The 26886-nt window shown below is 36.0% G+C and overlaps 1 protein-coding gene across 2 annotated transcripts; it reads right to left on the reverse strand.

Moving 5' to 3' along the window:
* Positions 1-3466: 3466 nt before the first annotated feature.
* Positions 3467-6301, reverse strand: LOC139896032 (uncharacterized). Of its 2 annotated transcripts, none has more exons than XM_071878610.1 (3): positions 6083-6301; positions 4236-5896; positions 3467-4112 (listed from the first exon to the last, which is right to left on the reverse strand). In XM_071878610.1, exons 2-3 carry the CDS (start codon positions 5769-5771, stop codon positions 3717-3719), a joined length of 1932 nt encoding a protein of 643 aa, XP_071734711.1. In that variant the 5' UTR covers positions 5772-5896; positions 6083-6301; the 3' UTR covers positions 3467-3716. The 2 variants fall into 2 exon arrangements, with proteins under 2 accessions (XP_071734711.1, XP_071734710.1); XM_071878609.1 differs by having other exon boundaries at positions 4236-5934.
* Between the last annotated feature and the right edge of the window lie 20585 nt (positions 6302-26886).

Consider the following 26886-nt stretch of genomic DNA (forward strand, 5'->3'; position numbering starts at 1 on the left):
GGTTAATTCGGGATATAACATTTTACGTTTCCATGTTGTATGATTAAGAATACCCGTGTAACGCACAAACTCTTTATCTGCAGCATGTTTTCAACAATACATAAGTTTGAGTTGTGTATTGGATAAATGTATTAAAACGACAACTATGTTTAAAATTGAATAATAGTACTAATGAACAAATTAAACGCATTTCTTGATTGGCACACATATGTTCTTTGATGACAACTATAGCGTTTTCAATTATTATTATTTATATATTTTTGATACTGTTGTTATTATAATTCTGTAACATGATATAACCTTTTGACATTTAACTGAGGAGTACCCGTGCATCGCACGGGCTTATAAATCTATATAAATATAAATACTAATAATAAATTATAATTAAGATCGAATATTCTACCATAAAAATATAGTTATTTTTTTAGTAACATTAATGTTTCTAAGTAGCATAAATAGTATAGATTTGGTCGTTTTATATTACTCTTCTATCATAAAAATTCCTTTGACAATTTTAAATTGATAAAGTTTGACCAACAATTATTAAATTTTAAAATTTAAATTTAAAATTAAATGAAAATAAAATATAGAACCGGCTTAATGTTAATGTAGATATATCTCCATTTTTAAAAGTTATTTTTATGTGGACAAACTTTTTTTTATAAAATTAAGATTATTCGATTTTGTACATATTGGTATACGGGAAGGCTTATGTTAGACTTTGAATTAAATGAGGTTAAGAATATATATATATATATATATATATATATATATATATATATATATATATATATATATATATATATATATATATATATATATAGTGAAAGGATCCCTAGAGAACTAGAGTATGTAGAGAACCCATAGAACTCATAGATTGAACTTCAATCTATATGGAGATTGAGCTTCAATCTATGAAAAAAAAAAATACAATCTGGAAAAAAAAAACTGCAAAAAAAAAAAAACAGCGAATCTGCACAGAAAAAAAAAGTGAATCTGAAGAAGAAAAAAAAAACTGCAAAAAAACGTCAATTTGCACGCAGATTGACTCAATCTGCATGCAGATGCACGCAGATTGACTCAATCTGCACGCAAATTGACTCAATCTGCACAAAAAAAAGTCAAATCTGCACAGAAAAAAGTCGATCTGCAAAAAAAAAAACTGCAAAAAAAAAGCTGCAAAAAAAAAACGCAGATTGACTCAATCTGCATAAAAAAAACTGAAAAAAAGTCGATCTGTAAAAAAAAAAAAAACACTGGAAAAAATCGTCAATCTGCACGCAGATCGACTGAATCTGCAAAAAAAAAAATTCTGAACAGAAAAAAAAAATCTGCAAAAAAAAAAAAATTATGTGAATCTGCACGCAGATTTAGTGAATCTGCACGAGTTCCATGAGTTCTCTACTACCATGAGTTCTCCATTGATCCTCACCCTATATATATATATATATATATATATATATATATATATATATATATATATATATATATATATATATATATATATATATATATATATATATATATATATAGTGAGTAATAAACCGTAAATCTTGTAAAAAGTACTGATTTTACTTTCTATAGAGTCAAAGTACTAATTTTTTTTTTTTTTTAACGGCGATTTTTTTGGCATCAGTAGATCATTTCTTTCAACGACCATCATCATTTGCACGTAACACACACGTTCGGGCGGAAACCCGAACCCGATCGACGGTACCCGGGAACACATCCATTCTGGCAGTGGTTCCGGGTAGGGGTCCGTGAACGAATCCGGTAAAACCTCCTTATAGGGTCAATATATACTACCATTATTGGTGTTCAATTGGTTTAAAGAAAATCATGTCATCCCTAAGGATCGAACTCATGACCTCTCCCTATCCTATGACACAAAGTACATGAAGAGAACCGTTGGGCTATGCCCGCAAGTTCCAAAGTGCTAACATTTATCTAATCCTTGAAAGAAATTGGTTAAAAGGTTTATGCATTAAACTCAATTGATTTCATTATACTTTTTTTTTTCTTTCCTTAATAACAAATAAAACACTTTGAAATAAAAGATTTTGTTTTTTTGAACATCGATTTTTTTATAAAAAAAAATTGTCGACTAGCAAGGAGCTAGACGACCAAAACGATAACAAACATCTATAATCTATAAATAGATAATAATGCGTATGTAATAATGGGTCAAAACACATTTTCCTTTGAATTTACATTTAAATTAAATTAAATATTAAATTATTATTTGGTATTAGATTTTGTTGTTGTAGTAGTAGTAAATATTAAACTATTAATATTTAAAAAAATTTACTTGTTTAGGTAGTAAACAGGAATAAAGTAAGTCATCCCGTTTGTGGGCTTTATCGGAATTATATTTGGGCTTTCTAAATGAAAAAGGAATGAGATGCCGGCCTGGGTATTAAACCCATGAGATCCATCCATAAAACTACAAAGGCCCAGTTGTAATCATCAAGATATCACTTAGGGTCATTAAGTTAACACCCGAAAGATGCTGAGTTCTAAAATTTTACGAGTTTTCAATATAATTGATCTAAAATTTCAAACGTTCATAACTATCTTTGAGGGGCTACAAATTTCATTACTATAAGGATCAGGAAGGATTAAGATTGACTTCTTTCATTGCTCACCATACTACAACATCTAATTTTCTAGAGGGTACATAGAGTTGAAAGAATATAGTTACAGATAAGAAAGTTGTTAAATACTGTACTGATATTGGGTATAATGAAAATGAAAAGACAGCTGGTATATATTTTTACACTTTTGAATTGTAAAGGAAAACTAAACAAGGTACACTTGTGTCTTGTGGTTTCTAAACGTAGCACAATATTTACTAAACGTATTTCACAATATGTTGAGGTTCGTTTAAACTTGTTAGGTAGACAAATATTGAGAATGATATGAATAGTAATTGGTTTAATACAAAATATAACTAACTGACAATATGCTGCAGGAAAACACAAAAGCTTCTAGATCCACAAAGGAAAGATACCTATGGTCAAATCACAAGCCACGGACTCCTACACCGTTGCAAAGGGAGACAAAACGGATAAGGTTTTCTCTGCTTAAGCTACTTGGGTAAGTGGGTAATTTTTACTAAGATGTACGTAACTTGAGCGATTATCCCGTGACACTGGGAAAAAGTGAAATGAAAGTTGTTCAGTTTGAAGTATACTTGTGTCTTGCAAACAGGATCAGAAAACATTTCCCTCCTTTGAATCATACGTAGTATTTGGCTATCAACTTTGAATCTTTGATGCTAAAAGTTATTCATAATACGAAGCTATATGCAAACTAGAAATTTAATACTCAAATGTTAGACAACAAGTGGGAAATATCACAATGGCTGTATATGAAATTTACTACTTAACAAGAATCCGTTTATAAAAACTAAGTTGTAATTTTTGTTGTAAAATGTGGAATTAATGGGCAGTGGCAATTAGTAAATTACAGTCGCATTTAATATTTAATATGAATTTCCCAATAAAACTGAGGATCGTGAACAAATAAATAAACATTGATTTGATACACCATGTTGAAGCTGTTCCTGAGAAAACTACCAAAACAATGGAACAAACCATCACAAGAAACAAAGATTGCATACAACAACCAACCAACAACCACCCTAAAAAAATCAAATTCTATCACACAAATTCCATCTGGGTCATACCCAAATCCAACAATAAACCCATCAATGATCACTCCAAATCTTCACTTAACTGCCTTGCACCGTTTTCACTACTTTTAGCTGCTGCTGCTGCAGATTGCTTCTTGTGTTTCTTGATCTTGGCCTTTTTGGCCTTCATCCTGCGCTTCTTCTCATTGGCATCAACCCAAGTGTAGTCAGCCGGTATGTTAAACGGGTCGGTCTCGTCCCTGAAGCTACGACCCTCGGTATCACTTGATTGGTCGCCTCGGTTCCCTTTCATCCATGAGATCCATGATGTTGACCCCTCAGCTTCTTTAGATTTCGAATCTTGAAAATGAGTTGGGCTTGAAAGTGGTGTTGAAAATTCTTCCGATGAAGCTTGTAGCTCCTCGAATTTTGTAAAGGTCACCAGTACTCTGATTGTTGGCACTATTGGAATCGCAATCTGCAGCAGTCAAAAACAAATAAACATAAAAGTTATTTAGTTTCTCAATTATATATGTCAAATTTTAATAACTGTATTAAAAATACTAACATAATGAAACATCATATGAAAGGGAAAATGTACCTTGACGGGGAATGTACCGTTAGGTAATTTAGTAGTTAAAAGCTCCCTTAATCTTCTAATGGCCTTCACCTTATTGGCTAATATGTCGAGTAATGGTAAAAGTTCTTCTGTTTTCAATGGGAAATCGGGTGTCAACCAAAGAACGGGTCTCAAACCCTTTTTATACTCACTTTCGTGTTTCGATTCCGTTGAAGATCCTTTCTTCTTTTTCTTCTTAACACTCTTATCTTTCCCTTTTTTCGACTCACCATTTGCATCCTCTGTTGGATTTTCATTAAGTTTTGAAAACTTCTTTAAAATCTTTGAATCTTCAGGATCGTTATTACCTCCTGTTTTTGATCCTTTCTTGTTCCAACCAAACCAAGTTTTCTTATCTTTCGTGTTGGATTCAGATGTTTCAAATGAACCCGAATCGCTAATTTCATTATGAATTTCACGGTCTTCATCATCACATATATTTTCAGAGTTTTCCATTTTAAGAGCAGAATTCAATTGCATCTTTTCTTCAGGTGTCAGAACGTCATCATATTCATCTTGTTCACCTCCATTTTCGACTCCCCTTTCATTAGAAAAAAGCTCCTCGTCCGTCATAGCACCCGGAACCCGCCGTGATTTCACGCTCACCATCACATGTAGCATATCATACACCTTACTTTTCCAGGGCCCCACGGGTTCCGTCCTCTCTTGTCTTCTCCAATTCAAATGAGGAACAAGTTCAGCCTGTGTAACATCAATACCAGGCCTGTACATATTAGTTTGAGACATTAAAGCAACTTCGTGTGCCACCTCAGCCTCCGATGGTTGCGCACCAGCACCCTCTAACGCGTTCGTTATTTCTTTCTCTTTATGAGAAAGAACAATTAACGACCCGGGAGGCAAACAAACACTACCATCGTCACGCGAATACCCGTCTCCAAGAAACATAAAAGTTTGGTCTGAACGTTGAATTCTGAACCCATCAAAACCTGCAAGAGTCATATCCGCCCGTAGATTCGACCCGCGTTTCCATATCCGGTAAGTATCAGACGGGGCAATCCTTCCTATAAACGGAATAACTGAACTCTCAAAATGAAAAGTTATCTCCATGTAAAAATCACGAATACGGTTAGCAGAAGCTACAATACGTGGAAGCCTACGACACCATTTAGCCCACGCAAGAGGCTGATAATGGCGGGCAATAATCATAGCTATATTTTCCTCCCGATTACACACTGCTTCTTGAAGCGCACTCCATCCATGCTCGTTTTGAAGACTCCAATCTGCACCGGCTGCCATTAAAATGTCTGCAGACACCGGATCCTTAAGACGAACCGCAAGATGCAACGGTGTCTCCCGGCCCGGAACATCACGACGATCTATTACAGCTGAAACAGCATCGGCGTCGAGCTCAGCAGTAACCGATTCAGCCTCGGTGTTAACCGCACTCGCTTTGGCTAACCGAGGAAGTGCAGTGATGAGTTTCTTAAGGGCAGCATGATCTTTTTGAGCAACAGCTAAATGAGCAGGACTATGGGAATACTTGGAGTAATCTTCCATTATCAACAATCTTATTAATCTTAATTAAGCTAATAATTCACTAACCATCATAATCACAAAACCCCCAATTTATAACCTAATTTTGCTCCACATTGTTAAAAAGCCCTAAATCTTGAAAGCTAAACCTACAACAACAACTGCCGGTTATCCAATTGCCCTAAATCTGAAAACAGAAATTGAACAACAAAATTTGAACTCAATTACAGCAATGATAACAGCTAATTACTCTATGAAGATAACAGATCCATGCTACTTTATGAAAAAACAGTAATAGATAATAATAAATTATATAGAGAGTAAGAAGATATTACCTGAGAAAATGAGTGGATCCAAACAGGTGATGGATTGAGTTTAATTAGAAGTTTATTATTATTGTGAGCATATACATCATCAGTTCCGTGTTGTTTAAAAGGAACTCACACACAGCTCAGATCTCAATCTCTCTTCAATTAATTGTCAGTGTAACAAATATAAATATAAATAATTAAATAATAAAGAAATAAATAAATTACAAAGTCATGCGAAGCTTTAAAGTGGAATATATGGGCAAATTTTGCCTTTACTGTTTTCCAGAGGTCAAAAAGGACGATCAACGATGGCTACTTGATGGATGGATATTTCGGGGCAGTTTTCAGCCTGCGTATTCATATTCAACGTAGTTCTATCTATTTACATAAGTGAAAACAGGCCATGTGTCGTCGTTTTCAGTGTTTTTTAAAATCTGTTCGATTTGAATGTAGTTAGTTTCGTTTTGTTGATAAAATTATTTTGAGTCAAACTGTGCTGTCGAAAAAATTTAACTCACTGCGAGGAGGAACATACGGGCTGTCGGTGTGTTTAGCGTATTTTAAAAAGTGTCCGTTTCGAACGGGTTTTTTTCGTTTTTTTCATAAATTTATTTCGAGTATGACGCTGCAGTCGAAAAAATTTAACTCGAGGCGAGCGAGAAAATACGGGCTGTCGTTATGTGTAGCGTTTTTTAAAAAGTGTCCGTTTCGAACGTAGTTAGTTTCGTTTTGTTCATAAAAATATTTCGGGTTTACGATGTGGTCGGTGAAATTTAACTCGGACCGAGGAGGAAGATACAGGTTGTCGAAGTGTATGGGTGGAGTTTTTATTTTAATTAATTGAGAGAATTTATGTTTTAACCCCCTAAAGTTTAGTGTAATTTTTGTAAGTTGGTTATACTTGGGGGGAAAATGAAAATCCAAGTGTGAAAAGAGCCATCTACTGTTGTCGTTTTGGCCTTGTACAAACGAGCAACGACCAAGAATCCCACGGTATTTAGTATGTATAGGGATTAATTACTTGGTGGTACATGTCTTTTAATCCAAAATTCACGGAGAGTCCTATTTTTTTTTAATCGATTTTGGTGATTAGTGTGATTACTAATAATACGTTGGTCGTCTCTGAAGCTTACAGTCGTTTAAAAAGTCCATTAAGTAAATACTTCGGTGGTCCATTACGTTACTCGTTTCGGTTCCGCATTTCGGTTTTCTGTTTCAGTTTCGCGTTTCGGTTTTCGTGTTTTGGTTCACCTTTTAACTCCACGCTTCGATTTCGCATTTCGGTTTTGGTTTCTAGTTTTTTTATTTTAAATTGCGTTACAGTTACGCGTTTTCGTTGCAGTTCCGCGTTTCTGTTTCTGTGTTTCGGTTTTTCATATCAGATCACGTTTCCGTTTTAGTTTTGCGTTTTGGTTTCTAAGTTTCGATTTCATGTTTCAATTTCACGTTTAAGTTCCGCATTTTAATTTCCCGTTTCGGTTTTCGCGATTTGATTTCGTGTTTCAGTATCGCGTTTCCATTTCAGTTCTGCGTTTCAGTTTTCGTGTTTTGGTTTCACTTTTCATATCACATGTTTGTTCAATTCCGCATTTTGGTTTACTTTTCCATTTCAGTTCCGCATTTTAGTTTCCTCGTGTCGGTCTTGTTTCAAATTTTAAACACGATACTAAAACGCAAAACTTAAACACAAGACGAAAACACACAATCGAAACGCGTAATCTAGACGCGAAAAATGAAACCTGAAACGAAAATGCGGAACGAATACGCGAAAACCGAAACTCAAAACTGAAACGTGAAACGTCATGCGAAATCGAAACGCATAATTGATATCGCATATTTAATACGCGTTTTCCTTAGCGATATCGAGCACATTTTGGTCCTTTTGGATACGATTTGGTGTTATTTCGATAAGTGTTATGAAAGTTTGAGTTCTAAGACCAAGAAGATGAAATTTGAAGTTATTTGATGGTTTTAGTGATTTTCTATGTAAACGAGTGAAAGAGATTGGTTCGATTCGAGTTTGGGTGGTTTTACTGAGTTTTACAGTCCGGAATCAGCAAAAAGAGCCTGGAGCGCCGCTCAGAAAGGTGGAGCGCCGCTCCAGTAGGCATGAAAATCAGTTTGAGGGGTTTTGGAAGTTAACATATCAGGTTTCAGTGATATGGAGCGCCGCTCAACAGATGGAGCGCCGCTCCACCTTCAGCCGGGTTCAGAATTTACCTATTTAAAGCCCGAATTTTTACCCTAATTGATCATTCTTGCATCCAGACGAATTCCAGCAACTTTTTGACGAAAAAGGGTGATTTTTGGGGAATCCCAAGATCATTCTAACACCTCAATCATTCCGGAAACGCGTCTCGATCCGTTCATCATTCAAGAACACAATTTTCATTAGGTTTAATTCTTATCATCATAATGAATACTCTTAATTGTTTATTTGTGATTTTGGTTTTAGCCATGATTGTTGGCTAAGCACTTTAATGTTTGTCTAGATTGAATATTCGTATGTGTTGGATGATACTTTAATGTTTAATTTGATTAATGCATGATAATTATGAGTTTTGATTAAGAACCATTCTTATGGGATTTGATTATTGTTACTAGGTTGATTAGTGTACTTGTTTGAACAAAGGGAACCCTGTTTCAATTTAGTGAACTAATTTTCAATTGATTTGTCTTAACCAATTGGGTGCTTACTGGACCAAGGGGGTAAACCGGGTAACATAGATTGAACAAAATAGGGGTGAATTGTGTGGAGCGAACGCGTAACCAATTGAATCTTAATCTTATAATTAGCTAATTACTAAGTCACAAACGAAATAGGTCTTTGGTGAAAGAGAACCTTAAGCCAATAAATCCTAGTTTGACGTGTTTGCTAAAAGAGAACTCTGGGTAAACCGACTATGTAGTTGCATGTATTGATAAAAAGAACTAGAGCTTAATAACAAATCATCCGACACTGCGAAGAGGAGATCTAGGCGAACATTCTCTTATCTATTGAATTCAAGTATCTTTACTTTTCGTTGAGTCTGCATTTATTTTCTATAAACTTAAAAACACAAAAATATTGTCTTTTACTTTTAATCTATCCTTGATTTGGCTAATCGTTAAATAGCCAAAAAACAAATTATCTCGTACTTACAATTTTCATAGATTAACTTAGTTTATTTTTATTAGTTACAATCTTAATTCTCACGTTTAAACTGTCCTTGGAACGATTTCGGAATTACCAACTTTATACTATTGCACGATCGGGTACACTGTCCGTTAGTGTGTAGTAATCTTTAAACCGGCATTTTCCAAGATAAATTATATACTAGATTTCACACATCAAGTTTTTGGCGCCGCTGCCGGGGACAGTTGTGTCGAAAATTAAGATTGTTATCTAATTGTTCTTAGTTTAGTTTTATTTATAATTAATTATTATTTTTTGTTTATTTTCAGTTGAATCAGTGCATTTAATCAGTTGTTAGTTGTGATTTTGCAGATAACATGTAGTGCATACTACATACGCGTTCTTCAGATTCTCATATTCTTCAACCATTTGACGAACCAAAAAGAGAGTTATTTAGAGCGTTAAGTCAAGAGAAACAGTCTACAGTGGATTCATTAGCTTTTTCAAGTGATAATATAATTAATTTGAATAGTAGTGTTGAGACTGTGGTGCCCGATACACCACCTGAAATCCACGAAGAAGAAGACTCTTACATTTCATTAGATATTTTCGAGACTGGAGAGATGGCTGATCAACCACCTCGTCCTCAGACTATGGCAGAAAAGTTGAAGGCCACCCTAGCTGGCCAAGGCAATTCGATTACTCAACCAAACATCACTCAGCCTTTCCAAATCACAGGGCCAATTCTGAGTTTGATTTCTTCTGATTGCCAATTTCATGGCAAGGATAGTGAGGATGCTAACGAGCATCTTCGTATTTTCAATGATGTTTGCAACTTATTCAAGCTGCATGAGGTTGCCAATACTTCGATCAAGACAAGGCTTTTTCCCTGGACTCTTAAGGGAGAAGCTAAGAGATGGTTAGATAAGCAACCAGAGGGAGCGATTACCTCTTGGGAGGTTTTGGTAGATAAGTTTTTTGCAAAGTTTTTCCCTGCATCTCGAGCTGCTAGACTTCAAGCAGATATTTCGCAATTCAGACAAAAGAGCAGTGAGACATTGTTTGATGCTTGGGACCGTTATTCTAATATGTTACGATCGTGTCCGCAACACGGGTTGAATGATTTAAAAAAGGTCCAGATTTTCTACAAAGGTTGTGACATACCAACTCGTCAGAGTATTGATCAAGCAGCAGGTGGAACTTTAATGGATAAGACCGAAGAAGAGGTGTTAGAGATAATTGAAAAGCAAGCTGCCTACACTCACGAATGGCATCAAGATCATGAGTCAACCCGTTCAGCGTCAGTTAAGAGAACCGAAACCACTGGTGCGTATGATGATTATGGGTCTATTAATGCTAAGTTAGACAAATTTGGTAGGCATTTGGAGAAGTTGGAAAAGGACATGCATGGTATTAAGGTTGGTTGTGAGTTTTGCGGGGGATTACATTTAGGAAAAGATTGTGATGCAGGTTTGACTATGAACCAGAAAGAAGAGATCGCTTATATTAGTCAACAGAACAACAATCAGATTCAGGGACGTGCGCAGTTTAATAGGAATTTCAACAATCCCTATAATCCTCAAGGTAATCAAGGTTCGACGTTCCAGCCAGGATCTAGTGGAGGATATCAACAGCAAGCTCCTGGATATTTTCAGAAGCCCCAAGCCGAAGAGAAAAAGTCCAACCTTGAAGCTATGATCTAAAAGCTTGTGATGTCTCAAACTCAGCTTGTTACTACTGTTACTCAAAACAATGAGAAGAATGATCAAATGTTTCGAAATCAACAAGCGGCTATTCAGAATTTGGAGAAACAAATTGGCCAACTTACTAATCAGAGTAATGAGAGGAAACCGGGTGGATTACCGAGTAAAACGGATACTAACCCGAAGAATGGGCACATTAATGCTATCACCACCCGAAGTGGTTTAGCATATGATTCACCGCGAAAGCCCGATGAGTATGATTTGCGAGTGCCGTTAGCTAAGGATAGTGAACCGGTTGTTGTTTGTGAACCGAAGGGGGGAAAGGAGCCGGAACAGGTGATTGAGAAAGTTGTGAGGGTACCAGAAACCGTTGCTGCGAAGCCGGTAGTTAAAGAGTATTAACCACCGCTCTCATTTCCGAGGAAGCAGAGATTGGAGAAGCTTGAGGCGAAAAACTCCAAGTTCATGGACTTGATTAAAAAAGTTAACATAAATATGCCTTTTATTGATGTGATTGTAGGTATGCCAAAGTATGCAAGGTTTCTGAAGGATTTGCTAACTAACAGGAAGAAGCTGGAGAACGTGTCTTCAGTCAGGTTGAATGCTGCATGTTCAGCGGTAGTTGCAAACAAGCTTCCCTAGAAGCTTGAGGATCCTGGGAGTTTTACCATTCCTTGTTTACTTGGTAATTTAGATTGTGTGATGGCGTTGGCGGATTTGGGGGCTAGCTAAAACCCACGTGTATGGCTATTCAGCTAGCTGACCACTCTATTGAATTCCCTTGTGGAATTATCAAGAATATGCTAGTTAAGACCGGGTCGTTAGTTTTCCCGGCTGATTTCGTGGTTTTGGATATGGAAGTGGATGAAAGGATTCCACTTATTTTGGGTCGACCATTTTTGAATACTGCTAGGTGTATCATCGATGTTTATGGCCAAAAGTTGACCCTTAGGATAGATGACTTGAGTGCAACATTCTCAATCGACCATGCTTTAAAGTACCCTGCCTACACTGATGATACATGTTATTTTCTTAACACTGTGGATGTCCAGTCTGAGTTTTTACAGGAATTCCCAGAGTTACAGGGTTCAGGAGAATGCTCATTGGTTGAAATTGATGAGGAGTTGCAGGTTGAGGAGGTGAATATTTTAACCGCCTTGATGGAAAATGGCTATGAGCCGACTGAGGAGGAGTTCAAAGAACTCGAACGTGATGTAGATTACAGGAGCAAGTCTTCAATTGAAGAACCTCCTGAGTTAGAATTGAAGCCACTTCCAGATCATTTGGAATACGCTTATTTGCAGGAGGAATCTAAGCTCCCGGTAATTATTTCTTCTTCTCTTACTACAGGTCAGAAAACTGAACTTGTGACCATGCTAAAAGCCTATAAACCGGCCATTGCGTGGAAAATTCATGACATCAAGGGTATTAGTCCCTCCTATTGCACCCACAAAATTCTAATGAAGGATAACTCCAAACCTGTGGTGCAACGTCAAAGGAGGTTGAACCCGCACATGCAAGATGTCGTGAAGAAAGAGATCATTAAGCTCCTTGATGCAGGTCTGATTTACCCGATTTCTGACAGTCCGTGGATTAGCCTGGTACAATGTGCACCTAAGAAAGGTGGTATGACTGTTACCACCAATGATAAAAACGAGTTAATTTCCACTCGAACTGTCACGGGGTGGCGTGTTTGTATTGACTATCGTAAGTTGAACGACGCCACACGCAAAGACCACTTCTCGTTACCTTTCATGGATTAAATGCTAGAGAGGTTGGCAGGAAACAGCTTCTATTGTTTTCTTGATGGTTTTTGGGGCTATTTTCAAATTCCTATCTCGCCCGAGGACCAAGAGAAAACCACTTTCACGTGCCCGTATGGCACATTCTCATACCGTCGCATGCCCTTTGGCCTTTGTAACGCTCCGGCCACTTTTCAAAGGTGCATGATGGCCATATTCCAGGATATGATAGAAGATTGCATGGAGGTGTTCATGGATGACTTTTCGGTTTTCGGTGACACTTTCGATTCATGCTTTCTTAATTTAGAGTGGATGTTGGTAAGGTGTGAGAAATCTAATCTTGTGCTCAACTGGGAAATGTGCCATTTAATGGTACAAAGGGGCATAGTTCTTGGGCACAAGATTTCTAAGAACGGTATTGAGGTAGATCCTGCAAAGGTAACGGCTATTAAGAACCTTCCACCTCCCACCGATGTTAAGGGTGTTCGGAGTTTTCTCGGGTACGCCGGTTTTTACCGGCGGTTCATTAAGGATTTTTCCAAAATCGCTAACCCGATGAACAAACTCCTCGAAAAGGACACACCTTGGAACTTCTCCGAAGAGTGCCAAAAGGCATTCGAACTTCTTAAAGAGAAACTCATCAATGCACCTATCATAATTGCTCCGAATTGGTCCCTTTCATTCGCGCTTATGTGTGATGCATCCGACTTTGATGTTGGCTCTGTTTTGGGCCAAAGGGTCGAGAAACATTTTTGACCCATTTATTATGCAAGCAAGACCTTGCAGGGAGCACAGTTGAATTATACTACCACTGAAAAGGAGCTCCTTGCGGTGGTCTTTTCGTTTGATAAGTTCTGGTCCTACTTAGTCTTATCTAAGACTATAGTCTTTACAGACCATTCTGCTCTTAAGTACCTTTTCGCCAAACCGGATGCCAAACCTCGACTGCTTAGATGGATCTTGCTTTTGCAAGAATTCGATATCGAGATCCGGGATAAGAAGGGTGCTGAAAATCTCGCGGCCGACCACTTGTCTAGACTCGAGAATCCAAATCTCGAAATCCTTCATGAGTCGAGTATCCATGATGATTTTCCCGATGAATATCTCATGAAGATGGACAAGGTGGACGAGCCATGGTATGTGGACATTGCTAATTATCTCGTTGGGAAATTCTTGAAAAAAGGGTGGTCACACCAAAAGAGGAAGAAATTCTTTAGTGACCTTAAGTACTATTTCTGGGAGGATCCCTAGCTTTTTCATTGTTGTCCCGATGGGGTTATCCACCGGTGTGTTTCCGGTGAAGAGTGTATGTGAATTTTAATTGAGTGCCATAATGGGCCTACCGGTGGGCATTTTGGACCCCAAATTACGGGGCGTAAGGTTTATGATGCCGGCTTCTTTTGGCCGACAATTTTCAAAGATGCCCACCTGATTTGTAAATCGTGCGATTCTTGTCAAAGGGCCGGTAAAGTCACCAAACGGGATAAGATGCCTCAACAAAGCATCCAAGTATGCGAGGTATTTGACGTTTGGGGAATTGACTTTATGGAGCCATTTCCGAAATCTCATAATTATAGTTACGTACTCGTTGCCATTGACTACGTGTCTAAATGGGCCGAAGCGCAAGCTTTAGCCACAAACGATGCACGAGTTGTGATTTCCTTCCTTCAGCGTTTATTCTCTAGATTTGGAACTCCTAAAGCATTAATTAGCGATAGGGGTACTCATTTTTGTAACGCCCAAATGGAGAAGGTATTGAAGCGATATGGAGTTCTCCATAAAGTTTCTACTTCATACCATCCCCAAATGAGCGGGCAAGTTGAGAATACCAATTGAGCTCTTAAAGGAATTCTTGAGAAAACTGTGGGGTCGAATCCAAAGGAGTGGGCGAATAAGCTCGATGAAGCTTTGTGGGCGTTTCAAACCGCCTACAAAACACCGATTGGTACCACTCCTTATCGGTTGATTTATGGAAAAGCGTACCATCTCCCGTTGGAGATTGAGCATAAGGTGATGTGGGCACTTAAAAAGTGCAATTTGGATTTGAAGGAAGCCGAGCGTCTAAGGGCGGGGCAATTGAATGAGCTTGGTGAATTACGCCTTGATGCATATGAAAATTCTTTGATTTATAAGGAGAAAACCAAGCAATGGCATGATAGAAGGTTAAAGGGTCCGAAAGAGTTTGATGAGGGCAATCGAGTGCTTTTGTTTAACTCTAAATTGAAGCTTTTACCGGGAAAACTTAAGTCCCGGTGGACAGGACCATTTGAGGTTGTTAAGGTGTACCCATACGGTACGATTGAATTGAAAAATGTGAGTGGTATTACCTTTAAATTTAACGGACATCGAGTTAAGAAAAATTTCGATGGTCCATTTGAGATTGATGACGGGGTTCACGTTGAACCCGATCCTAACGTCACTTGAAGTTGGGGACGAGTCTTGTGAATGACTCGGTAATAAACTTCACATTGTTGTAGAGTTTGTTATTTTTGTGCTCGTTTGATGATATGTGCAATGTGACCGTGCTCGACTTTTTGTTTGGGTTGTTTGTTGGTTTTTAGGTTGAGGAATTGGGTTAAAATGGCTTAAAATTGTGAAATTCTGGGTTATCAGTACTTGGAGCGTCGCGCTGAACCATTGAGCGCCGCTCAAGGTGCATGTATCTGATATACCAGATGTTAAAAAACCCTCGACATGAATTTTATGACTAATGGAGAGCCGCGCATGAAATTAGAGCGCCACGCAATGGTTTTGAGCGCCGCGCGAAAGCCCGGAGCGCGGCTCCGTTTCACAGTCGGGCATGCTGTTTTTTTTATTAAAAAAAGAAATCCGAATTTTTCAACCACACAAAAATAGGAGGCGGGTTCCAGCTTTATTTTACACTCAAACCTTCTTATTCCATCTATTTTATCTAACTTTCTACACCTACAAACCCTTAGGTCTAAAAACCCTAAATTCCTAAACTTCAATTTCTTGTCTAATTACTTCCACATCTTGCAAGAATGACTCCCATTAAGGTCCGAATTTGTTTTCTATCTTGCTAATTTCATCTAATTATGTGTATTTACTTGCTTAATCTTTGATTTACATGATGAATAGTGTGGGGTTTGTTTAATTGGGGTTTTGTGTTCTAATTAGTAATGGGTTTTGTTAGATTATGATTGTATGCTTTGAATTCATGATTAATTTTGTGTTTTTGGAAGTTGCACTTGAACCTAGGGTTTGTCTGTTTGAGAATCCGAATTTGTAAGTGATAGAAGAGTTACTTGCTTGAAATTGTTCTTGTTCTTGAATTGTTGATATGTTTTTGAGATAGTGTGGGGTTGTGTTCATATGGGCGGGTCATATTGGTTTGAATGACTTGTGCTATATTTGGTTTATTTATTTATGATGTCATGCTAGAGGGAACATAACATGTGTTTTGCGATGTGATGAGTATTTTGTTAGTGGTAATTTGAATTGGTAAAAGTTAGCAAACATGATGGATTTTATTAGATTTGTGGAATTTAAAAGAGTGATATGTAATCATGTTTGTCATGTTTTGGTTGTGTTGTTATGTGCGTATGGTTGATATGTTGCTAGGTTTTAAGAGATAATGCGATATGCGTTAGTTTTGAGCCCTTGGCATGTTTACATGTGTTACTTGGTTAACTTGGTGATTGTCTTTAAGGTGGATTAACATGCAACATGGTTTGGTTGTGATGGGGATTTGGTGCTTATTATTTTGACTAAAACTAACTTTTGAGTTTGGTGTTTTGTTTTCTTTATTTGTTTCATGTGTGTAGAGATCGAGAGGAAACACGGAACAACCATGACAACCACCAAATAACCCGGAACTTTGGTTGTCCCAAATCGCTAATGATGAGGAATTAGAAGAACTTTTTACAATAGTTAGCGCCCGTCCAATCGAACGAACATATTATTTGGATTGGACGCAACTTACAGCGTTGGGTAATAATATTGTTAGAACATTGCGTGAGTATTTGTGGGTAACATATGCGGGTCAAGAGTTGAGGCCATACGATAGGTTATTTGAAATTCGTGAAGATTTATTTGAACAGTTGACTATCGAGTTCTTTTCAAAGGTGAATTGTCGACCGCGAGCCTCTCCGACCGAGGAGAATTTCTTGACATTTCGGTTAGGCAGGTTAGAGCGTAGCATGAGTAAGATTGGGGTAGCTCGGGCGTTGGATTTGTATCCCGAGTTGAATGACAATGATTTAAAGTGGTTTTTGATTCAATGCAAAGTGTTTGGGCAAGAAACATTTAGTGAGAGTGAGTATTGGCCGACTGTGGCGAAAGATAACGTGGGTGCTTTTAGTTCAAGTAGAAGTGTTCAGTCAATGTTTCGACTTCCGGAGGACCGAATGATTTTCAAGATGATTGCTCATCTGTTCATGGCTAGAGGAAATGCGAATAAGGTCCAGCGAAGGGATCCTTGGATTCTACAGCAGATTAAATTGAGAGAGCGAATTGATGTCCCTTGTATGTTAGGAGTGTGGTTACAAGAGATTTGTGATGACCCGTCCTAATCCTCCTTGACGAAGTCTTCAACATTTGGTTCCATTGCGAGGTACTGACTTAAATATGCCATGAACGACTCCATGTAATATGAGCAAATGCACAGCGGAAGATTTCTTTCATACCTGAGAATAAACATGCTTAAAAGTGTCAACCAAAAGGTTGGTGAGTTCATAGGTTATCATAACAATCATTTCAATATATTAATAGACCACAAGATTTCCGTTTATAAATATATGTACACTCGCAAGTGTATAAAAGTATTCTATAAGTTGTTGAGCGCTTCGGTAACCATACTTAACAATTAATGTGGCATATTCCCTTTATTATGAAATCTCCCTACACTGTACCAAGTGTAGTAAAAACGAAGTACTATGCAACCGTTTACGATACTAGAGCGACTAGCCCGGTTGGGGTGGTCAAACCCGATAGATCTATCAATAGGATTCACGCTTACATGTTCTTCCAACATGTAAATATTAGTTACCAAGCTATTAGGGAAGATATGCAAGGTGGTACAACTCAACGTAGAATATATTTTAAGTACTTATGTCTATTTCGTCAAACATAAAAGCAGCGCATGTATTCTCAGCCCAAAAATATATATTGCAAAAGCAATTAAAAAGGGAGCAAATGAAACTCACTATACTGTATTTTGTAGTAAAAATACATATGACGAAACTGAACAATGCAGGGTTGGCCTCGGATTCACGAACCTATATCATTTATATATATTAATACTTATAAATTGTAATCGAACAAATTTATATGTATTATTATTAATTGTTATTTTAGTAAATTATATGTTTCATTAATAATTTAAATAACTATATTTATTTTATATATACTTTAGATAAATAATGTTAAAAATAATAATTTTAATGTTAAAAATAATAATGATGATAGTCATAATAATAATAATTATAATATTCATAAAATTAATAATAATAGTAATTTTTGTAGAAATAATATTAATACTCATAAAAATGATAATAATGATAATAATAATAATAATAATAATAATAATGATAATAATAGTAGTTTTTAATAAAGGTGAGAAGTTTAATAATAATGATAATGAAAATAATAATTTTGATAATAGTACTTAATAATAATAATAATAATAATAATAATAATAATAATAATAATAATAATAATAATAATAATAATAATAATAATAATAATAATAATAATAATAATAATAATAATAATAATAATATGACTACCTCAAAAGAATGGGCGTAAAAAAATAATGACATTGTCTAGGCTCGAACCCGTGACCTCTAGCTAAACCAACACCCTTCCAAACCACCAGACAGTCCATGTTTTTCTGAGTTTAAACACAATTTGATTTCTTATAATCTTTTTTCTGTTTCAAGTCCGATTAGCACAATCAAACTTGGCCCAACAACATATACACGGCCCAACTCCTAGCCTACTGGTGTAGTTATTAGTTGAAAAAGAAAAATAAACCGTAGTAGCCAAGATTCGAACTCAGGACCACTCGTTAACCAAACACCCTCATAATCGTCCCTCCATCTGTGCTTTTCTGGAATAAATCGAATCCCTAATTTATTAAACAAATATTTCTGTTTCATCTTCTTCAAAACTCGTTTAATCTTCTTTAGCTTCTAACATCATCAACTATTATTAATATCTCTTCATCATGTATCCTAATCATATTTCACAGAATCATCATCATAATTTAGCTTTCGTTACTAATATTATTTATCATTTTTTTTTCAATCATCAAATCATAATCGTAATCATCTCGCTACAACACTTTTATTAAATCGTAATCTTAATCACCATCTTCACCGAGAACATCATCATCATCATCTCTATCATCAACTCGTCTCAACATCACTTGTTCGAAATAGAAACAGACGTAGCAGTAGGATCGAAATGGGTTTCATGGTTTTGTTTGGCTCGTTATCTTGATTAATGGATCATGAAGGCCAAAAGACAATTAACCAAGCCCAATCCTTATCAGGTTAATACGTGAGTTAAGAAATCAGGAAATCATAATAGTGTAGCTACAATTTCGAAAAGAAAGATAGAAACGGTTCAAGCAGTAAACAATAACATCACCAAATACTATTCATCGTCTTCAATATCAATGTGTTCATATCCACTGTCACATAAAATCATACCAATCTTTATCATCGTTATTCTTCATCTTATTCTCCAATTGTTGTTCGAGCAAAACAAGCGTAATACCAGCTTATTTGAATAACACAACAAGCAGCAGGTGTAGTAGTCTCTTTTCAATGGTTGCAGGTGATCGTTGAGGCTGTTTTGGTGGCGGACAAATAGCATATAGCTGCTGTTTGCAAGTGGCGGCTGTTGGGTGTTCGTGGAGGTGAGTGGCGGTGTTAGAAGGTGGTACAAGGTGGTGGTGGAATAGGGTGGTTCATGGTGGCGGGTTACCGGTGTTGAAGGATGACGTTGGAGAAGAAGGAGGTCAAGAAAGTGTGAAGGTGGTGTCTTGAATGTTTTTGAGATCATAGTATGTACATGTTATATATATAATAATATATATGTAATTCATATAATGGAAAAACACAGCAATTCTTCTTAATAATTTAGATCACGGGACTCAATAAATGTGTTCCCTGCCGACACTTTGATTAGGTATAGTTCGGGTTCCGTTGTTAATTAGTGGCGGATAAAAGTTCTCAGAAAAATACCAAATTTTTAAATCAACTATATTTATTTATTTTGGTCATTATGGTATAAAATTCGAGCATTAACTGTTAAATAAAAATGATATTAATTATTCACTCCCAACCCCAAGTAAAATATAAAAAGTTCTATAATTCAACCACTAGTTTCTAAATACATTTTTAATAAACCTATAGTTTGTAAAACTCATTTTCGGCTAACCGTTTATTTTAAAATCACCTAAGTTTCTTTTTAACTTGTTTAATGTCAATCAAATGATAATTGAGCGTTACTTTCGTTTACTAAATAACTTCGAAACCCTATTTATATATTCTATATATTTTATTTATATATATATAGATAATAATTATTTTATGTTATTATTATTTTACATAAATAATTCCAACAATTACCATATACAATATTTCATATCATTATATTATATTTTATATATATATATATATATATATATATATATATATATATATATATATATATATATATGTGTGTGTGTGTGTGTGTGTGTATATATATGTGTATATATATATGTATATATATGTGTGTGTGTGTGTATATATATATATATATATATATATATTTTAATAGATGCATATCTATTTAAGTAATCGTATCGTGAGTCGTCGGGAACAATCGAAGGTCAATTTATTTCATGAAACAGTTCAAAAATTTTAAGACTCAATATTACAGACTTTGCTTATCATGTCGAATTCATATTAAGATTAAGTTTAAATTTGGTCTAAAATTTCCGGGTCGTCACAAGATTGGAATGGATAAACGAACGGAACGCCCGTTGTTAGGTGGGCATTTGGTGACTAGGTTTGTTCGGGCATTTTCAGTCCCAACTAATAGGTGTAATATGTTGGGGGTTGAGGCGATGCCCACTAATATTCTATTTTTCTCTAAGGCCGAATTTATCAGAAGAGGTCCAACAGGTTGGGTTTTATGGGAAGATGAACAACAACAACCAGGTGGCGGTGCTGGACGTGGTCGTGAGAATGGTGGTAGTCGATCCACTTATGAAGCAGGCAGTTCGAGTGCAAACGTACCGGGTACATGGGCACTGAGTGAAGAAAGTTGGGATTCTCTGGTTAACAGTGTAGATGGGATGCATTTGGAGTATCGGGATAGTCGGTCAGCGTATAATGCTTAGGTTGAGCATAATCAGAGGATGTTGGAGGAGCAATGCAGACATAATGAGGATATGAGGGTTTGGCACCAGAATAGATATGGTGCGATTAACACAGCGTTGGGACAGTTCGGAATGGAGGTTGGTTGTTTAGGTGAGCGAGTTGATAGGGTCGAGTATGATGTGAGGGGGATTCGGGCTCACAATCAGTGGGAGATGCATCAGAGGCAAATTCAGAGACAGATGCGTCAGATTCCAGAAGCTTACATTCCGACACGGACTACCATTCATGATTATACAGCCGTTACCCTCCGAGGTCGGATCCATCATATGACCCGTACCAGGCTTGCTAGGACACTTATGGTGTGGATTGGGACCCCTTCAGATACTTGTGGCCGAGGGAATGATGGGTCGTTGCGCATGTTTTTGTTGTAATTTGTTTAAAACTATTTCCTTTCCGTTGGTCTGTATTTAGATAATTATGTATTCTGCTTATGTACTTTGAAACTTATTTTGGGGGCAAGGCGTTTAGGCATCGGGTGGTGCTACCTTGTCTTGTTATGTAGTTCGTTTGTTTTTCTTTTCTTAGGTTTGTTGGTGAAACTATTTTTCAAGTCTGGCATTAAGTTCAGCAAAACTACATGATTGATGATATTGGTGTGATGATCGGGAATGGACGATGTTCTTATGCTGGCAGTCAGTTCAGCGCCATCTGTCACTGGCATTCCGCGATCAGTGGTTAAGCTCGATAAGTTTTTATATTTTCTTTCTCACATAACCCTTTCGATTTTTATATATTTCTGATCTCAAATGATGGGGACATTACTTGATCTCAAGTGTGGGATGGGGGATGTAAAATCTCTCGGGTTGGTTGTTAATGGAATCATCATCATAGTAGTTTTAATCTAAAAAGACTTGACGTTTCACGGGTTTTGGTCGGGTTTTGGTCATAAAAAATTAAAAAATTAGGGGAAAAAAATAGAAAAGTTAGTTTAAAAAAAAAGTAGAAAAACAATTGAAAATTCGTCCAAAACCTTTGTTATGAAAATTGGTTTTGATTTGGCTTGGTATTTTATGGCGTATTTCGTAATTTTAAAGAAGCCAAAATTGTTCCACATGTTCATTTTCTTGGACATGAAATCCTACGAGTTCGGGGAACTCAATAGTAGGTCACCTGTACCAAAACGGGTGTAAACCGTGAGAGAGCGGTGATTGCATAGCGTGATTGTGACCGAATCACGTGCTAGATCAAAAACTTTTGGTTACTTGGTATAGTAGACTTCCGAAACTATACCATTTTATTATTTACATCATCTAATGGTGTGATACTGTGGAAAGAGGAGCCTTGAGCTTCACCAGTATTGTCCTTTTTAGGAACAATAGGTTCGTGTTTGTGTTTGCTTAGACAACACAACCCATAGCCAAAAGCTTCAACTTGGAAAATATGGTGCAAAACGTACCAGCTTCAGCAACATCACCGGCACCAACAGTACCACCAACAACAACATCCGCATCACATGCCTCAACATCTCATTCTGTACCACGAATATAATCATCATTCTACATGATGTTCTACATCATTTATCTTCATTTGACATGGCGATCATGTAATCTCTAATGTTTTAGAGATTATATATTCTTGTTCTAACGGTAAAGCAAATGAGATTAATATCATATTGACTCATTAAATCCATGATTACATCTGAAGAAAATATATATGTATATATGTTTTCATAAAGATTGTAATTAAAATTTCTTTTGTACAAACTGTTAATGGTGAAAATATTTTAACGGGTAGGTAATACCCGAGGAATATTTAGATTTCACATTAATAAGTTACAATGTTACATTGTACATTCTTCGAATCTGATTCAACAATCATTTACTATCCTACTTACATCCACAGATATACGAATCTGTTCACCACAGAATAACCATTTTCATTCAATTTCATATTTGGATTTTGACTTATCAGAATCCAACAAGTGGCATAATAAAGAAAACATTGGACAAAATAAAAGTTGTTAGAAACAAACAAATTAACTATGAGAAATTTTGTTAAGAATCCACGCTAAAAAAATCCTAGCTAAATGTTCCTAGCTAACTATTAATTCCGTATTACATTTTATTTATCACAATTTATTTATCGCAATTTAATTATCGCAATTTAAATTCTCGCAATTTTATTTATCGTCATTTAATTTCTGTTATTTATTTTACGCACTTTATCTGGACACGTATACAATGTTTTGACATATCATATCGACGTCATCTATATATATTATTTGGAATAACCATAGACACTCTATATGCTGTAATGCTTAAGTTCGCTATACAGGGTTGAGGTTGATTCTTAAATAATATATATACTTTGAGTTGTAATCGAGTCTGAGACATGTATATAATGGGTTACGACACGTATCAATTCATTCGAATATTATATATATTAAACTATATATGAATTGTTGAACTATTAATTGTGGACTACTGTGGACTACCAATATTGGACAATTAAAATGAATTAAAATATTGATTATAACATATGAAACTAAACATTTTTTTCAAGTTTTCCACTTGATTTCATCTTAAACCTCATTTGTATCTCGACGATTACAATCTGCGTTCAAACCTTTCATGATTTTTGAAAACACCTCAATCGAGAGGATGAACCAACCGCACTTCATCTACGGAAGAAAAGATTGATACATATAGTTATGCACCTGAAAAACTCTTGAAACCTGAGTAAACGTTTAACACGAATCTGTGCTAACTCCTTTGGCGTTGTTATTACCAAAAATAACTAAGTAATCCCTTTCAAAGTAGCAAATTTTGTCACAGCTCCAGCAAGTCAACTTCGAATTTTTGTTCGAAACAACCTTATTATAACCTTGATATATATATATATGCGTGCTCTTTATTGTTACTGGAGAACCTTTTATATTCCACCATATTACCATCAGCGTTTAATCATCTAAAAATACAATTCTCTTGAAACCACCTCGGATTGATAACCGATGATTCAGATATAGTAGCATTAAATGCAGAGGAAACAGCAAAATCGTAGATGGTCTAAACGGCCAAAAGTTTGATAATAAAGAATGGAATGTTGGGAACGCTCGATAGAAAATTTGGTACTGAAAAACAGATTGAGCTAACCATGAAGGATACCAAGGACAAGTATAAGGACTAAACCCTATATTCAAAGAATCCAGATAATTCTGGATCCGATGAAATCTTTAGGGAATATCCTGCTCCGAAGTCAGGTTAAAATCTTGCGGAAAATTTTTCCTTATCAACTTTTGAACTTAGAAATTCCAAAATATCATCATAAATATCTTCGATACTTCTGAAGATATTTTCATAAATATTCTCGTCCAAAATTATATACCTCTTCGTGCTATCTGTAATACATTATATTGGAAATCTCTGTAAAATCTAAGTATAAACTATGAATGAATTCTGAAGTAGTGTTGGGAACTGATGCATGAGTTAGTATAATATAATGACACTTAATCAACGTGATTATATTATAGTAAGTCATGCTGAGTTTATAAATGGAACGTGATGATTCACAGACTATAACGTCATCATGTGCCATGCTACACGACTCTTACATTCTGCCTAATCTTCAAACATATTAAGAACGAATCTTCTTGATAATTCTATTTTTCTGGATATTTTGGTAATTTGACAAATCAAGATCGTGCCATTACAACTTCCTTCTTAGAACATTAACCATGTTCATTCTGAAATTCATATCTGCGAATTCTGGACCATTACAAGCGGTGCTTAATTACAAGAAGAGGAAACGAAAGAATGAAGCTCCGAAATAGAAATGAGAGTATAAATCGCAGTAAATAGAAGGAAGCATTAACTGTGGATGACAATGATTATAGAAGACAGAAGCAGGGACTTCGGAATATAAAAGAAGATATAAAGCCCAACAACAACCCAGAAATTACAAACCGTATATATCGATACATATAGCAATATAAAGACACGGGAGAACTAAAAACACTATAAAACCAAGAGTATAGTAGAAGTAAATAGATTCTTCCGGCGACAGATGAAAAAGAAGAACGATAGATATGAAAGTGAGGAGTATATCGAGAATTAGAACTGGATGGAGCATATTGATGAATGTTTTAAAATATGAGTTGAGGGAGAAAGAATAGAAGGTGTGAGTTGTAAGGAAACGAATGAGGTGGATTTATAGTAAAATATTCGACAAAGCAAATCAAAACAGATGATCGCATTTAAAGCGGATCCTAATTCCCTTGATTACCGAAGAATCAAATCTTATTACAAAGATTTTCCCCAAATCTCTTGAACTTGGAAATCAATCCTATCTACGTCAAAAGATATGACGAATCTACATTTATTCATTTCACTCTGCTGTGATAGCTTCACTCATACGCTTCGAGTAATCGAATTATCTTATCCATATTACTCAACAGTAATAAAACTCTATTTATCAGTTCATATTCGTCAGGAAAACATTCTTACTGTTAGCCATGACAATATCGATCAAATTTTGGGGACGAAATTTCTTTAACGGGTAGGTACTGTGACGACCCGGAAATTTCCGACCAAATTTAAACTTAATATTTATATGATTTCGACACGATAAACAAAATCTGTAATGTTGAATCTCAAAATTCTGAAACTATATTCATGTAATCAATTATCCTTTGACTACTCCCGACGATTCACGAACAATTGTGTGTAAATAAATATGTAAATATATATGTTTATATATATATTTAACGCCATTTGAACGAAAGATTTTTTTTTTAAAATAGGTGTCTGCCCAGGTCAAGGCATTTGCCGCGGCGCGACATATAAAAGGATTTTATCTCATGTTTACCAGCCTTTCTGTTACCAAAACACGCTTTATGCCGCGGCGCGACATAACACTCGAACTGGTACAAACCTGCAACTTAAAACTAAAACCACATTTTACCAATTCATTGACTCAAAATACATCAAATCTTCATAAAGCGTATGTAAACTTGATGAAACCAGTTTCTATCATCATTTGACACTACGAACATAGTTTAAGTCAAGATAACGCGTTTACACATTTCAAATACATCGTTTGGTCCCAAAACCTGGCGGAAGCATAAACATCAAATACATAAAACTTGGCGTTGATAAGCGGTACCAATAGAGCTTGATTCAAAAAGAGACTTGCATTACCACTTACTCTAATGCCAATGCTCCGCTACCCTCAAATGGGTTCTTTACCTTCTCAATGACCTTTCGTTCCTAAAAACATAAAACAACACGGGGATAAGCTTTTACACTTAGTGAGTTATAGGCGAATAATATAGCATAATACATTGGGCAAAACCATCACATTACTTGTCTTTCAACCTAACAGTTGCTTACTTACTTTCGGATCCGACTCTTACTTACCATAGACATAACTTACTAGGCCGACCCTAGTAATCATGTCTAAGCTAACCATAGGCATACTCTTATGCCTAAGCTACTTAATCACATTTCAATCATACATATGCACATAGACCCCCAAAGTGTCTAAGCTAAACCATACCATAGACAAGATTACTATCAATGTAATAATCTTGCCTAAGCTAAACATCAACCATAGATACAATTATTAGGCGAACCTAATAATCTATCTAAGCTACTCAACTAGTGCACTTAGTCGTTACTCTCTTGCACGGATGCAATCCGAGAACACTAAGCCACTCTTGACCCGCCCATTTTACCCCCTATTAACTCACCTTGATTAAACGCAATTCCTTGGTTACTTGAAGCTCCTTGGCCTTGATTAGCACCTATACATGAGCTAATCTCATCAATATCATAATTCAACAAAATTACAACTTTCACAAACTTTCAACACATTCATACACTTATACATTGACTTAGCCCCCTATTTACTCCAATATACACACAAACACTTACCT

The sequence above is a fragment of the Rutidosis leptorrhynchoides genome, chromosome 3 (assembly GCF_046630445.1).
Source record: "Rutidosis leptorrhynchoides isolate AG116_Rl617_1_P2 chromosome 3, CSIRO_AGI_Rlap_v1, whole genome shotgun sequence".
Classification (NCBI taxonomy): Eukaryota; Viridiplantae; Streptophyta; class Magnoliopsida; order Asterales; family Asteraceae; genus Rutidosis; species Rutidosis leptorrhynchoides.

What these genes read in the sequence shown, in the direction of transcription:
- LOC139896032 (XM_071878610.1), bottom strand. Translation starts at nt 5,771, where the DNA reads ATGGAAGATTACTCCAAGTATTCCCATAGTCCTGCTCATTTAGCTGTT. An exon ending in ACGGTACATTCCCCGTCAAG is followed by an intron (nt 4,113 to 4,235) that starts GTACATTTTCCC and finishes TGACTGCTGCAG; the next exon opens with ATTGCGATTCCAATAGTGCC.